Source organism: Cucumis melo, chromosome 4 (assembly GCF_025177605.1).
Source record: "Cucumis melo cultivar AY chromosome 4, USDA_Cmelo_AY_1.0, whole genome shotgun sequence".
In the NCBI taxonomy this organism is placed as follows: Eukaryota; Viridiplantae; Streptophyta; class Magnoliopsida; order Cucurbitales; family Cucurbitaceae; genus Cucumis; species Cucumis melo.
Window position 1 is genome coordinate 17230176 of NC_066860.1, and position 16763 is coordinate 17246938.

General features: G+C 39.6%; 1 protein-coding gene across 1 annotated transcript; it reads left to right on the forward strand.

Moving 5' to 3' along the window:
- The first annotated feature begins 301 nt into the window (after positions 1-301).
- Positions 302-16763, forward strand: LOC103490028 (uncharacterized). Its single transcript, XM_008449392.3, has 3 exons — positions 302-852; positions 13174-13273; positions 16362-16763. The coding sequence occupies exons 1-3, from the start codon at positions 582-584 to the stop codon at positions 16432-16434; spliced, it is 444 nt and encodes a 147-aa protein (XP_008447614.1). The 5' UTR covers positions 302-581; the 3' UTR covers positions 16435-16763.

Here is a 16763-nt window from a genome sequence, read left to right on the forward strand (position 1 = left end):
ACCAAAAAAAAAGCTTTAAGTGTGATGTATCTTAGTGGAATTGTCAATATCACTACCACTAGGTTTTTGACAATGTACTCTTATGGATCAATACAAGGGTGCGATGATCACTTGACAATTATGTTGGTCATAACACAAATAAAATTTTGGAGGATTAGGGGCCTAAAGTTTTGTAGACTTTCTACACCTCTTTATCCATAGTAGTTTACTTTGGTTACGGAGAGAAGTGCCATTTTGGAGGCACTCCCCGCTTTTAAAACATTGAAAACTGCACCATGTGACTCATTTTGGGCGAGGTTATTCGTGAAATTGAAATCAAAGGGCAAAGGTTTTCCTTTTTTGTTTTTTTAATTTTAAAAGATGAAAAATGAAAAGAAAAAGGAAATGTACCCTACGGTTTCTCGCACTTTTGTTCACTCCCCACCCCCACCTTCGCCACAGCGCATACCGCCGCTAACCCACCGGGAATTTTCTTTCTTCTCCCTCGCTCTCCAGCGCCACCCACACCAACCTTACATTTTGTTGCACACTGCCACGCCCACCTTTGATTTCTAAGGGTTAGTGAGCTCGTTCTTTTGCTAATGGCGTCCAAACTTCTTATTCGTACGGGAAATTCTTTCATGAATCGATTACGATTAAGCTCAGCGCATCAGAATAACAGGATTTGGGGTAGCCAAGCTCTGTCCCATGGCCATGGCGTTGAAGTCACTCCGATGCTTTTTCCTTCAGTCTCTAAGCACCAGATTGCTCATCCTTTGCAGCAGAATGACACCGAATCGTTGAGGCAGCTCCAATCGGAAGGCATTTTCTTTCCTTTTGGGCTTCCGTCGCTCCGGTTCTTTCTGCCTGACGGTATGCTTCTTTTTCTTTTCTTACTCTGCTTGAACTGGTTTTCATACTCAATTTATAGTGTATGTGGATTCTGATGCGCGTTAATGTTTCGTATGAGTTAGTAGCTTGATTTTTCACACTGCATTCTTTTTTGTGGTAGTTTCTAATTTCACTTAACTTTTTGCCAAGTGAAAGTGGGATTGTCAAGTGTTTCTTAGCGGCATAACTTTTTGCCTCTTTTGAGGCTATGAGGAAGTGTAGGGTGCCAAAACTATTAGCCAGTTACTCGAGCTTCAGAAATGGCTGCTCAGTTAGTCTTGAAAACCTTCTTGGCAGTGAAGATACTAGCCTTGCAGCGTCACTTTGATCGTGCTGAAGGATATCTACTTGTTCTGTAAGGAACTGACTTCGGTTCTGGAAAATATTATGTGAACCATGCTTGTCAGTTGAAAGTATGATATTGCAGCTCGACTTTCCCGTTATTCTAGATTTCATTTTATTTTTACCTTTCTTTTATGGGTCTTGCATGGGAGGATTAACACTGTCCATTCTATCTAGGGGCTTTTTTTCATGCTGTTGAGCTCTAAGTGATCTGTTATGTATAGTTCTATTTTTCATTGTCTGATAGGGAAACACAAGAGGTTATGACTCTCCTTTCTTTAATTGAACATCACAAGGGTCCCCTTCCAGCCCTCTAAACACTCTGTGATCTTTCTCTCCCCATAAATCCCATAGCAAATTACACTGTATTACTTCTTTGGTGTGTTTGGCCTTCAACTTGCCCTACATAGAGCCTTTAGAGATATGATCGAGGAGTTCCTCCTCCATCTACATTCTTGAAGGGGAGTTTACTATGGCAAGCCAGGTGTATTGTTGGGACTGTGTTTGGGGCTGGGAGGGGTGGTGAGAAACTGTAAAATTTTCAGAAAGGTTGATAAAGAGTATTTTCTGATTGTAATTATCCGATTGATTGGAGCTCCTTCTTGTAGGATTCTTCCTTTTGTGGGTTTTTTTTACTGCCCTTGTATTCTTTTATTATTTTTCAATAAAACTTTGTCTTTTATTCAAAAGAAATAAAAGGTGGTATGGTATGCAAATATACTTTTGATGATAATGTGTAATGACCCAACTTTTCAAACTAAGCTGAGGTCATTACTTTACTATTAAGACACTTCATTCAAACATAAATTTATAAAACCTGTTTAAAAATCATCAATCACCCAAACATAAAACAAATCGTCTTCGGGCTCTATTTCAAAACAAACTCAGACATTCATACCATCGTCTAGGAAATTATTGAAAACAAAACAAACTAATAAATATCCTAAACGGGACTCGTTTTCAATCCTTACAAGCAGTTAAAATTAAAGACATTTAGTGGAAGCATAAAGAAAAAGGTGTTCCCATATGACATTCACGAATCCTTCTTGCCCCTCGTCGGTCTACCTCGCACATAATAGTCTAGTGATTATAAGAGTTCAAGTACTGGTCCCATTAGGGGTAATAACAGTTAACTTCCTATTAAGGGGACCCTGCAACATAACAGTCTAGTGATCACGCAGCATACATTCCGTCGGATATACATATCAGTCTAGTGATCTCGAAGGATACACAACATGTGGTGATCCCGTAGGACACCATGCTTGCAAGGTATGCTACCCCATAGATAAATAAAGCTAACAGTTACCCCTTAGTCCAGTCTAAACAGTCCATGACAGTCATATACAAAACATCTTATTAGTTCAGTCTCTATGCATAATCAGTCAAGCAATCTAAGTTTAGTCACAATACCCTTAGTCAGTATATGCAACTAAACTATCATCACAGTTACACTATCTAATTCCATTCTATGGTACAAACCATCAATACGTAAGTACACCTGACGGTCAGATCATCTACATTATTCAGCTAACAACACGACCCATCAATATATCTAAGTTACACATATAACAGTCAAATCCTTATCAACTATATTCAGTCAACGCACGAACCATCAGTCAAAACAAACTACACATAAACATCCATACTCCATCAACAACACAACCCATCAATGTTTTCAAAACTACACTAACAATCATGCTGTCTATAACCAGTCAAGAGTGTATACCGCTAACACTTTCTACATAAACACATAACGATCAATCTAATGCAGATTTTATAACATAACTTTCACATCGGTTACTATGTTTCAAATCTCAAGTTTGAGTCAAGTAGTAGGAAATCCCTTACCTCGAGATAGCTAAAATCCTTGCTTAAACGAAGTTAAAAGAATCCACCTAATGTAATTATAAGAGTTCAAGTACCATAATAAGTAAAGTCACTTAACCAAAACACACAATTTCAAGTTCTACCACTTACCCAAGCAAGAGGAGAATCAAATTTCAAACAAACCTGTCATAGAATCCAAGAATTCGACTTCCACGCCTTCAAGAAATTCAATGATAATGAACTCAATTAATCCAACATTTTATTCCAACAATTATACTTAAATCGGCTATGGAAAACGCTATGAAACCCATCGCTTTACTCTTACCAAAGATTCATAGCAAGGCAAGAAGTGCAAAGGCGGAGCGAGACGAAATCGGCTGGACTTGGGTAGCTTTTGTGGACGGTGGACGAAGAACGCGGCAGCCGGGCTTTGCGAACGGAGACGGATCTGGCCTACGGAACCTTGCTCAACGGCGTGTTGCCGACCCGAGACGCTTTGGCTCGGCTAAGGGAATGCGGCAAAGGGAGGAATGGCGACTGGTCACAGCTGTGGCGGCAAAACTGAGCGGAAGAAGAAAATGAGGTTGAGGCGGGCGGCGAAGCGAGCTTCACGTGGACGAGAACGAGACAACGGCGATTGGGCTTGGGCGAAAACAACCGGACTAGGAACTCGATGGTGACGGGCTTCGTGGACAGAGTACGGCGCGGCGTGGAGCTCGGTGGAGAGAAGAGAGGTAAGGGCGGCGTTGGTCGGAATAGAGGAGAGGGTGGGCGGCTGGAGAAGAAGAAAAGAAGATTGCGATGGGGGCTGCACGCAAGGTTTAAAAAAAATATTATAATAATAATAATAATAATATAATATAATATAATTTATATTATATTATTTTATATTATATGATATTATTATAAAACGTATATTATCCTTTTTATTTTCTTTTCCTCTTCAAACTTAAATAACTTAAATTCTCAATAACATAAACTATGTTAAGAATGTACTTCGAAACTTTTGGAGCATTACATAATGTACTTTGGAGACACCTCTTTGCTCATTTAGGGTGTTCTTTGGAAAACTCTGGTGTTCCCTCCAGTAAGTTTGTGAGAAGCTTTGTGGAAAATGCCCTTGCTTTCTTTTTTCCTTTTTTTCAAGTGCTTTCATTAAAGAAAATGAAGGAATACAAGGATATACAAAAAACCAAGCCCTCAAAAACCTCTTGAGAAAGGGTTTCCAAAAGTAAGATATTTCCTTTTTTGTGGCTTGCAGGGCGTGTATCCCATGTTTTGGTATATTTTGGGGGAAGAAGAATGATCGGGTGTTTAAAGGTAGGGAAAGGGACCCTTGTGAGGTTTAGTTCTTAACTAGATTTCATGTGTTCCTTTGGGCTTCGATTTCGAAGACCTTTTGTAACTATTTCCTTGGTAACATTTTACTTAGTTGGAACCTCTTCCTTAGTTGGGGTGTTTTGGTGGACTTTTTTCCTTCAATGCCCTTGTATTCTTTCATTTTTTCTCAATGAACGGTGGTGAGCCTCCATGTCTCACTGGGTCCCCCTACCTCTAGAAACTTTGGTGTGTCTCTCTCCCAAAGATCTCATAACAAAGCACACACCCCTGCAAACCACAAAAACACCCTTTCTCTTTGGATGGCGGATGGAGGAGAAACTCCCTGGTCATCAAACAAACATTCCTACGGCGAGCAAGCAAAACATTTAAGTCTTGAAGGAAACAATTCCACTCAGACATCACAAACTGAGAAGGTGGTTCAGGCTTTCCTCCTCCTTCCAATAAAGGATACAACATAAAAGGCCCCATTAACTAAGGAATCTTTCTCACCAACTTATCCAACATGTTAACAGGGCCGAGCAACACTTGTCAAGAAAAGGATTTAGTTTTGTTTGGAATCTTAATTTTCCTTCAAACATCAAAGACCAACTCCCAAGTAGGAGAGGAATCCAATAAAATCCTAAAGAAGACTTACAAGAGAAAACCTCCGAAGGATAAGGGCTTCAAACACGAGTAGCCTGTCTGTTGGATTAAGAAGTGAGATCACCTTCATCGTTTCTCTATTGGAGAAAGAGTGTAAAAACCAAAGGATAAGGACATAGAACTCCTAGCCAAACCAAAAATTTAGATACCTGAAGAAGTTTGAAGAAGGACAATGGTATAACGAAGGAAACATAGAAAAGAGTTGCCTTTTCCTCGCCCAATGATCTTCTCAAAAGTATGTTTCCTTCCTTTCCCCCACAACACAAAAACCAGATAGGAAAAGGAAGGGAGCTCAAAAGAGATCTCTTTCCACAGATGTCGAAGTGTGCCTTTAACTCCCTTCGCTAACCAATCAAAAGGGGTGGGGACCATTTTTTTCTCACTATTGTGTGGTATATCTAATTGGAGGGAAATTGAAGAATCTTTATCCACACCTGAAGCACAGATATTTTGTAGCGAAGGTAATGATAGGATTGGGAGTAGGGAAAATATGGCAATTAGGAGGGTGATTTATTGGGTGTTTCTTAGGGAGATCTATCAATAAATGAAAGTAGGCAAAATGTGGGCGACTAGTTGGAGGTATATGGGTAAGATTAGTATAGTTTTAGTAAGGGGATTGGGGTAAATAAGGACCTTGGGGTGCGTGAAGATTTTGGGTAGTGTCCTTTGCAGGACTTTGGGAGAGAGATAGCCCTCTCAAAAAGGCTATTATATTTTAATTTCTTTACCAATTGCAATATAGTTATCGCTAGTGTTTATTAGGGATTGGTAATGGGCTCTGTTGCTTGGATTTCCAAGATGAGAACTATTTCTGAAAAAAATTTGCCAGTGTAGTTTGTTCATATTGTATCTATTTTCTATTTTAGAAAGCTGTTTGAAGAGTGAGTTTTTATCTTCTCGTCTTTATTCATTCTCTCATTGATGCCAACTTTAAAATACATCATATAAAGATTAGTGTATAACGGGAGAATCAAGTTAAAGAGCTGGGTACAACAGCTGTGCTTTTCTTTAGTGTGTACTTGTGGGTTTTTTTTTTCTTTGGTCTGTGTTAGAGAAGTTGTTGCATGATATTGAGGGCATGGAGGGAGTTGGATGATATCAAATGCAAAAGAGTTTAAGGTTTCAATCAACGAAGCATGGACACATACAGTGAAAGAGAAGAACAAAAATGAATGACAACTATCAAATATTAGCCACAACTTTTGTTTAGAAACTATCAAATCATAAGCGCTATTTGTGGCTTGAAGGTGTCAATATGAGCCGAGAACACATAAAATAACTGAAGGGTAAACCAATCAATGAGGCAAAAGAGAAGGAAGGAAAGAAGAATGATGCAAGGGGAGGGAGAACCTACTGACAAAGCTGTGGTTGGAGAGACAATGTAATGTGCAAAGGAAAAGCTATCTGGTGGTTTGGTTGGAAAAAATGTGGTGGCGGGTGAAAGAAGTAACAAACTCAAGCATTGTTCAAAGCACCCTGCTAGTTTCATGAGGAGAGCATGAAAGAAATTATAGAGGGACAACCATGAAGGAACCATTGAAGTAGATCACTTTTGGCGGCAAGTGTAGGTGTGGCCAAAGAAGAAGTCCCAAAGACGACAATACGGTAGGATTCTTTTAAAATTGGGTGTCCATGATGGTGGTGGTTAGGTTAGAAATTGAAAAGAAAGAGTACTTATTTCGTAATCATGGGTTAGGTAAGTTATGTTTTTATGGGATGGATTTTAACCGAGGAGATGAGGTTGATTCCATTTGCAAAGTCAGAAAACAAGATTCTTTTACAAGCTGGTTTTCGGTTTGGGTTTTCTATGCTTTGTCTTAAACCCATAACTCTACCTACTATGGTGACGTGATACCATACCCATGAGAAGGAACTAACCCTAACTGCATGGTATTTTGCTCTTCACCCACACTTTCGACCATCACTATCGAGCAAGTTAACAATGCTCGTCATTACATGTGGGCAAGCAAATGCCATCGATCATCAATACCATCTACCATGTCTGGGCCTTCACTCTCCACCTACCATTGCTCACAATTGTCAGAGTGCTAACCATCTGTTTTCAATTTTAATTTTGTAAGTGGGTATTAAACTATGTCTTTTTTGTAAAAAAATTGTATATCATTCGACTATTGCCTAATTTCGTCTTTATCATGTTTTCATAAGCACACCTTGAGGACAAGGTCCCTTTAAAAGGTGGGGTGATATAAGAGTACTATTTAGGGCTATATGGGCAAGATTAGCATGATATTTGTAATAATTAGCAAGGGGTCTCTTGATTATAAATAGAGGGTGTTAAGGATCTGTAAGACCTCCCATATTACATACATATAAGAGGAGGGATAGAATGGTAATTCAGCCAGACAACAATGATGAGGGAGGAAAAAGTAAATGATCGTGCGTGTGGGCCCAGGGTGAGAGAATGTGGGAAAAAGCCTATATATAGCACCTTTTGGGATTGGGTAGGTAGGTTTTATTTTGGATAAAGAATATCTGGAGAGGGCGGCTGCTATGGCCGAGGGTTACCCTAGAGTAGGCTACAAGTTGGTATGTTTTGATTGTTATTTCCTTGCTTGTGAATGTTCTTTCTTGTTGTTAAAGCTTATGACTGTATTTGGCAATATAAATAAATAACAACAGAGGCTTTCTATGTTTTTCTTGCCATTAAAGTTTTGGTCATTTAGCGATATTTGTGGGTAACCTAACAATTTGGTATCAGAGCCTCTAGAAACTGGGGGTGTTCACGAGACAAATGGCTCAGTGACAGATGGAGGGATGAGTAGAGGGAACCGAAAAGGAGATCTTGAGCCTAAAAGAGATGCTGCTCGAAATGAAGAAAGCTGTAGAACGACTGGCAGATGAGATGAAGGAAAGTCATAGTTACAAAAAGAAGGAAGAATCAGGTACCACATCCGACGGGTCAGTGATGAAATTAAAAGGAAAGATGGATGAGACTGAGCTGATGACTGAGACCAATGGAACAGTGACAGACAGAAGCAAATACAAAAAGCTAGAGATGCCGATGTTCCTAGGAGAAAACCCTGAGTCATGGGTGTACAGGGCGGAGCATTTTTTTGAGATAAATAATCTGCCTGAAAGTGAGAAGGTCAAGGTGGCTGTGGTCAGTTTTGGCCAAGACGAAGTCGATTGGTACCACTGGAGTCACAATAGAAAGAAGGTGGAGTCCTGGGAAGATCTGAAGAGTAGGATGTTTGAGTTTTTTAGAGACTCGGGACAAAAGAGTTTAGGGGCAAGACTGATTAGAATCCAACAAGACGGTTCCTATAATGAGTATGTAAAAAAATTTGTAACCTACTCAGCCCCATTACCCTACATGGCAGAAAGTGTATTGGTAGACGCGTTTGTAACAGGGTTGGAATCTTCCTTACAAGCAGAGGTCATCAATAGGCATCCTTACTTTGGAAGAATGTATGAGAGAGGCATAGTTAGTGAATGACCGAAACTTAGCTCTAAAATTGACGAAGATGGAATTGGGAATGGCAGATTGGGATAAAGGGGGTTCATCTAAAGGCAAGAAGATAGGAGATGCTGAAAAGCCACTACCACGAAAAACTGATTTTCAAATGAAGCAGATCACCATACCTATTAAAGGCAACTTCAAGAAGGGGGAACCACCGGTGAAGAGGCTATCTGATGCAGAATTTAGAGCAAGACTAGACCGAGGTCTATGCTTCCGATGCAATGACAAGAAGTCTCCAGGACACCGTTGCAAAACCAAGGAGAAAAGAGAACTAATGTTCTTCATAATGAATGGAGAAGAGGAAACTGAGGAAGTAAACAGCCAGGAGGAAGTGACAGAGAGAACCGTAGAGCTGAAGAATTTGGAACTCACCGAAGATATCGAAATTGAACTCAAGGCTATGACTTGTTTGTCCTCAAAAGGAACTATGAAGCTGAAAGGATGGATAAGACAGAAGGAGATCGTGGTGTTGATTGATAGCGGGGTGACCCATAATTTTATCCATCAGGCCTTAGCAGTAGACTTACAACTGGGGCTGGAACAACATACCCAATTCGGATACACTATTGGAAATGGAGCACGCTGTAAAGGAAAAGGGATGCCGAAGAGTGGAACTGAAACTTGAAGAGATCACCATCATAGCAGATTTCCTTGCCGTAGAGCTGGGGACAGTCGATGCAGTATTAGGAATGCAGTGGCTAGACACCACAGGCACCATGAGGATCCATTGGCCTTCCTTGACGATGAGTTTCTGGAATGAAGGTAGACAGATTGTATTGAAGGGAGATCCTTCCCTCATCAAGGCAGAGTGTTCGTTAAAGACATTAGAAAAGACATGGAAAGAGGATGATCAGGGATTTCTATTGGAATGGTCGAACATGGAAGTATCAGCCGAGGAAGTTTACAAGACCGATAAGGAAGGGAAAGGAGACGAAGCCAACATCCCTATGATTCGATTCTTATTACACTAGTACGCAGATATCTTCACAACCCCCAAAGGCCTCCCTCCAAAAAGAGATATCGATCACCGTATCTTGACAATGCCCAACCAAAGACCGATCAATGTACGACCATACAAATATGGACATGTCCAGAAAGAAGAAATAGAGAACTTAGTAATTGAAATGCTACAAGATGGAATCATCCGACCGAGCCATAGCCCTTATTCGAGCCCTGTCCTATTGGTTAAAAAGAAAGATGGAGGTTGGCGATTTTGTGTGGACTAACGAAAGTTGAATCAAGCCACAGTCTCCGACAAGTTTCCCATTCTAGTAATCGAAGAATTATTAGATGAACTGTATGGAGCAGCTGTATTCTCAAAATTGGACCTCAAATCGGGATACCACCAAATTAGAATGAAGGAGGAAGATATAGAAAAAACAGCGTTTCGCACACATGAAGGCCACTATGAATTTTTGGTGATGCCGTTCGGTCTCACGAATGCTCTAGCAACCTTCCAATCATTGATGAATCAGGTTTTTAAACCATTTCTTAGACATTGTGTTTTAGTATTCTTTGACGATATCTTAGTGTACAACAGTGACATAAGTGAGCACGAGAAACACCTAGGAATGGTTTTCGCCGTGCTAAGGGATAATCAGCTCTACGCAAATCAAAAGAAATGTGTCTTTGCTCATTCTAGAATCCAATATTTGGGACACCAGATATCCAAGACAGGGGTGGAAGCGGATGAAGATAAGATTAGAAGTATGGTAAATTGGCCAAGACCTTCAGATGTTTCAGAACTAAGAGGGTTTTTGGGATTGACTGGTTATTACCGACGTTTCGTTAAGGGATACAGCAACATTTCAACGCCCCTCACTAAGCTTCTACAAAAAAATGCCTTTAAATGGGATGAAGAAGCCGAAACTGCTTTCGTGAAGCTGAAGGTGGCCATGACAACTATACCAGTCTTAGCATTACCAGACTAGAATCTACCCTTTACCATAGAAACGGACGCATCAGGCAGCGGTTTGGGGGCAGTTTTATCTCAAAGAGGACATCCCATAGCCTTTTACAGTCAGAAGCTGTCGCAGAGGGCTCAGGTGAAGTCTATTTATGAAAGAGAATTGATGGCTGTGGTGTTATCTGTACAAAGGTGGTGACATTATCTGTTGGGGAGGAAATTCTCTATCCTATCTGACCAGAAGGCTTTGAAGTTTTTGTTAGAACAAAGAGAAGTGCAGCCTCAATTCCAGAAATGGCTAACCAAACTCCTCGGGTATGACTCCGAAATACTTTATCAACCGGGGCTGTTAAACAAAGCGGCAGATGCTCTCTCAAGAGTTGAACAGAGGATAGAGCTTCATGAAATGACAACCTCTGGAATTGTAGACATGAATACTGTGAGTGAAGAAGTAGACAAGGATGAAGATTACTCCAGCAATGTGAATACTCCAGCAAATTGTTGCAAAGTTGAAGAAGGAACAGGAAGTGGGAGGAAATTCAAATGGAAGAATGATAGATTACTCTACAAAGGAAGAGTGGTACCATCACGAACTTCTTCCCTCATTCCTAGATTGCTACACACTTTCCATGATTCAGTATTAGGAGGCCATTCCGGATTCCTACGAACGTATAAGAGGATGAGTGGAGAACTTCATTGGCAAGGGATGAAGAACGACGTAAAAAAATACGTGGATCAATGTGAGGTTTGTCAGCGAAATAAATATGAAGCGACTAAACGAGCTGGTGTTCTCCAACCCCTACCAATTGCAGACAAAATTTTGGAAGATTGGACGATGGACTTTATAGAAGGACTACCTAAGGCAGGGGGCGTTAATGTAATCATGGTGGTGGTGGATCGCCTAACTAAATATGCCTACTTCATCACTCTTAAACACCCCTTCTCGGCGAAACAAGTAGCTATAACCTTCATTGACAAGGTGGTAAGACGACATGGTATACCAAATTCCATCATATCGGATAGAGACAAGATCTTCCTCAGTAATTTTTGGAAGGAGCTGTTTGCAACAATGGGAACCCTACTGAAAAGAAGTATTGCCTTTCACCCACAGACAGATGGGCAAACTGAAAGAGTGAATCAATGCCTAGAAACTTACTTGAGATGCTTTTTTAATGAGCAACCGCATAAGTGGGATCAGTTCATACCGTGGGCTGAACTATGGTACAACACTACTTTCCATGCATCTACAAAGACTACTCCATTTGAGGCGGTCTATGGTCGTACCCCTCCCCCCTGCTATCTTACGGAGATAGAAAAACCATTAACAATGAAGTTGAATCGATGTTGAAGGAACGTGACTTAGCTCTTAATGGCTTAAAGGAGAACTTATGCTTAGCTCAAAACCGTATGAAGAAGTTTGCTGATCTCAAAAGAAGGGAACTCAAGCTGAAAGTGGGAGAGGAGGTGTATCTTAAATTGAGACCATATAGACAGCGCTCCTTGGCTCGGAAAAAATCAGAAAAACTGGCTCCAAGGTTTTATGGACCTTACAAAATCATTGAAGAAATTGGGGCAGTGGCTTATCGACTGGACCTTCCCCCGAAAGCGGCAATCCACAATGTATTTCACATATCACAGCTAAAACCAAAGTTAGGGGCACAACAAGTAGCCCAGCACCAGCACCCCATGTGGACAGAAAATTTTGAACTACAACTATGGCCGGAAAATGTCCTAGGGATCCGTTGGAACAAAGAGTTGGGTGCGAATGAATGGCTAATCAAATGGCAAAGCCTACTTGAAAGTGAAGTCACTTGGGAGTCGATTTATCAAATGAACCAGCAATTTTCTTCCTTCCACCTTGAGGACAAGGTGAATGTGGAACCGAGGGGTATTGTAAGACCTCCCATATTACATACATATAAGAGGAGGGATAGAATGGTAATTCAGCCAGAAAACAATGATGAGGGAGGAAAAAGTAAATGATCGTGCGTGTGGGCCTAGGGTGAGAGAATGTGGGAAAAAGCCTATATATAGCACCTTTTGGGATTGGGTAGGTAGGTTTTATTTTGGATAAAGAATATCTGGAGAGGGCAGCTGCTGTGGCCGAGGGTTACCCTAGAGTAGGCTACAAGTTGGTATGTTTTGATTGTTATTTTCTTGCTTGTGAATGTTCTTTCTTGTTGTTAAAGCTTATGACTGTATTTGGCAATATAAATAAATAACAACAGAGGCTTTCTCTGTTTTTCTTGCCATTAAAGTTTGGGTCATTTAGTGATATTTGTGGGTAACCTAACAGGATCTTGGACGTTATGAAGAATTTAGGTAGTGTCCTTTGTGGAACTTTGAGAGACAAGTAACCCTCTTCTATTACATTGTAACTTTTTCTACCAATGTTGCAGTATAGTTATCTTTACTGTTCTTTTGTAATTTGATTAAACATTGTGTTATTTTGAGTTGCTTATGAGGGGAGGCTGTAGGTGTCAAAGCTCTCATTTTCCGCCTTTCTGAGAGAAATCTCTCTTTAGCATTCTTGATGGAGGTGCACTTCAAGTTGCACATCCGAGTAAATAAAAACTTACTTTTGGTAGTTTGTTATTATCTTAACCTTCCTGTGGCTAGCTGTCCGAGTTATGATGTATGGATTCCCTTCATTAAATAAAGCTTTGTAGATAACAATTTTTTGGACTCGTGATAGTTTAATCTTCATTGCATTTTTGTAGTATTATTTTTACAAAATTAAGTCACAATTTTTTTGTTCCTGCAGGAGATGCTTCTTCAACACAAGAACCGATGCTCTTATTTCCTAAAAGGACATTTCAACCTAGCACCATCAGGCGAAAAAGGAATCATGGTTTTTTTGCTCGGTATCTCTCCCATTGGCTTTTCTGCATGTGTATTATTTTATGTAATGTTCTTACAAAGGACCATCTATAGTTTGCAAATAAACGTTATTCTTTCCTTAAGCAAGCCCTATTAAGTTTTGTGGTAAAGTTTTTTTCTTTTTTTTTTTTTTTTTTTTTTGAAGAAACATGAAGAACTTCATTGATGAATGAAGTGAAAAAAGGGATGCAAAAACACTCCCAATCAGCTATAGGCATAGGTGGATTACTAGAAAATTCGCCATTTGAAATTTAAAAAGCAAGGCTAAAAGCTCCCAAATGATGTTAGCTAATAAAGAAAGAATGTTACAAGTAATCAAATCCTCTACCGTATTAAAAGTGGAGGGACTGTTTTTTGAAAATCCACCCATTTCTCTCACGCCAAAGGGTCCAAAAGAATGTTATGTAGAAAGCAAGCCAGAGGGTCTTCTTTTCTCAAAGGGTATCCTAACAGAAAGCAAGCCAAAAGATCGAAAATAGTTATAGCCTAGGCATGGCCGAATTCCACTCAGAATCTCTAACATAAAGGGGAAATTCACCCATTTTATAGGGAAGTACCAAAAGGAAAACAAACTGAAAAGATGTGCCAGAGGTTCAACATTCGTGTTACACATAACACACCAAGAGGGAGAAGAGTGAAATGAGGCATCCTTCTTTAATAACGCTTTGGCATAGTATCTCCACTTTGACAATACTTAAAGAAAATTTTGGTTTTCTTAGGATATGGCTCTTTCCATATGATCAAATAAAGATTGGTTGCTCGTGAGCCATTGACATGTACCAAATCTTTCATTAAAGAACTACTGGAGGACTTCTTTGTGGAGTCTTGGAAGCCTCCACCAAACGTTACTCAGTTTAGTTAGATTGATGGTAGAAAGGTGGGAGGGACTAGCCCACACCAAAATTTCCTCATCCTTAAAAGACCCAAGTTCTAGGCTAGATGTATGGAGTTACAATACACTGCTATAATGTCCCTGGAGGCCTACAGGATAGCCTATTTAACCGCAGCAAGGAAAATGCATTAACACCACAATCAAACCATAAACCAGTTAAAAAAGAAAGCGTGATAACTACTATTGATCTTCCTTTGGAAATCATCGTTAATCAGTTGTACAGTAGTGCATATAAATCTCCGAGGTGTCTTACGATGACTCTAACTATAGATGCTTAATTGTGGCCATCTATGGTTTAGAGGAGAATGGTTGGTCTACTAAAGCTTCAAATAGGGGAATGTCTTATAGGTTATGGGCTGGCATTTTGAAACATAAGGAGATGTTCTTTATTTTCTCGGCCTTTTTGTTGGGAGATTGAACAAAAATCAGATTGTGGAAGGATAGTTGGTGTGAGGCTCAAACCCTGGCAGAAAAATTTCCTGATTTGTTCTCCATTTCGCAGAATAAGGATGCTTTCGTGGCTGATTGCTGGTGTAATGTTAGTCAGGAATTTGGGTCTTCGAAGAAATGTGTCAGATAATGAATTTGAAAACTTGGCCACCATTTTGGAAATTCTTCATTCGTGGGCCCCGACGGATGAACATGGTAGTCTTAACTAGAATCTTAATGGTCCTGGTAATTTCACTATGTAGTCTATCTTTCTTAAATTAACCGAAAGATCCCCTACCATCGCTTTACCTTTGGTTCGTTAAATTTGGAGGACTAAAATTCTGAAAAAGGTGAAGTTCTTCTTATGGTTGCTTGCCTCTTAACACTCATGAATGACCTCAAAAAAAAAAAAAAAATCCAGTACACTGCACTTGGTCCTTCGATGTGCTGTCTTTGTTTCAAAGACAAGGAGATCTTGGACTGCTTATTTTTGCATTGTATCTTTACTAGGAAAGCTTGGAATATGTTGCTCAGAATCTTTAATTTGGAGCTTTGTCTTCCTATTTAGGTTGATTTTGGATGTTGAAGTGCTCAATAGCAAAGGTTTTAGTCCGAAGGGTAACGTTCTATGGAGATGTTCTACCCGTTTCCTTTTGTGGTGTATTTGGAAAGAGAGGAATAGTAGAATTTTTTAAGATAACTATAATTCTTTTGATTCTTTTTAGGTTATGTTTCAACACACAGCTTCTTGGTGCAGTAAGAACTATACCAAACACTTTTGTAATTACAACCTTTCTATGATTTTCAACAATTGGAAGGCCCTTATTCTTTAGTTTTTATTGGGGAGGGCCCTCTTGTCCCTTGCCCTTAGGCTGTTCTCTTTTGTTCTTTGAATATATTTGTTCCTTATAAAAAAAATAACTATAGAAGCCAGCCAAATAAAATCTGCCACTGCATCATAGTACAGCCGTGATAGTCTGGCACCAAAGAGTGTTTTCTTCAGGTAGAAACCTCCAAAGCCTTATAGCAAGGGGAACATCATTCTTAGGCTTTATTTTACGTTTACCAACCCCAAGGCCACCCATGAATTAGGAAAGATGATTGTTGTATCAATTAGTGTTATGTAATACGTTATCACCACTGTATCCCTCGCAAAACAAAATAAAAGTAAATAAATCTCTAAATAGCTTCTCCATGGATTTTGTAACCCTGTTGGTTATTTAAACATTGAAAGAAAGTGGATAGGCATATCAGAAAATGTGCCTGTAAATTGGAATGTGTGTATGCCAACCAACCACTACCCTTAGAAGCGTACGCATGCATTCAATTATGAAGCTTGGAGTCAATTATTACATTAACCAGCGGCCAAAAGATTGAACTACTCTTTTGCTTTCTACCCAATGGGAAACAAAAATAGTTGGAAGGACAAGTACCTAGCTTACAACCAAATTTCCCGTTGGAAAAAGACAAGTCTGATTGATTATCATGAATGCCAACATTTCACTCATGCCATAATTTACTTTCAACCCTGAAGTGGCATCATAGGGTTGTCCAGCTTCCTTAATGTAACTAGCTTATCTGTTTTGATTGTTTGGAGTAAAGAAAAAAAAATTACCAGCCTACAAAAATTAGTTTGGCTGGCTAGATTAGCTTTAGAAGGGAATGTAACAAATCATTACATAAGTGCATTCTTAACAAAAAAAAAAATCATAATATGTGCATTTAGAAATTGCTCGTTTTTCTTTGAACAGCAAAGCAACCAAGGGAGGACGGAAAGTTATTGCTCGAAGGATTGCAAAGGGGCGCTCAAGAATAACTGCATAATATTCATCTCAAGTCATGTCCATTTAAATTGCCCTGCCAATATCTGGTTGTGTTAGTTTTTTAAAATTTAAAATTAACTCAATAGAATGGTATCACTGGCTGAATAATCCCCCCTTTGTCGGTTTTCTTCTTAGGCCTCGGAATACAGTCTGTATAACCTTCCATATTGAAGTTTCAGTTACTCTTCATTTTTATTTCTTTCTTAACTCAGCTAGAGAATAGTTTACTTTTGGTTCATGGTTGCTGTTGATGCTGGCTCCTGAGCAAATAAACATAACCCAAGTCTGTGAATGTTGCGAAAAAGGAAGAGGATGTGATTTTTTAAGTCA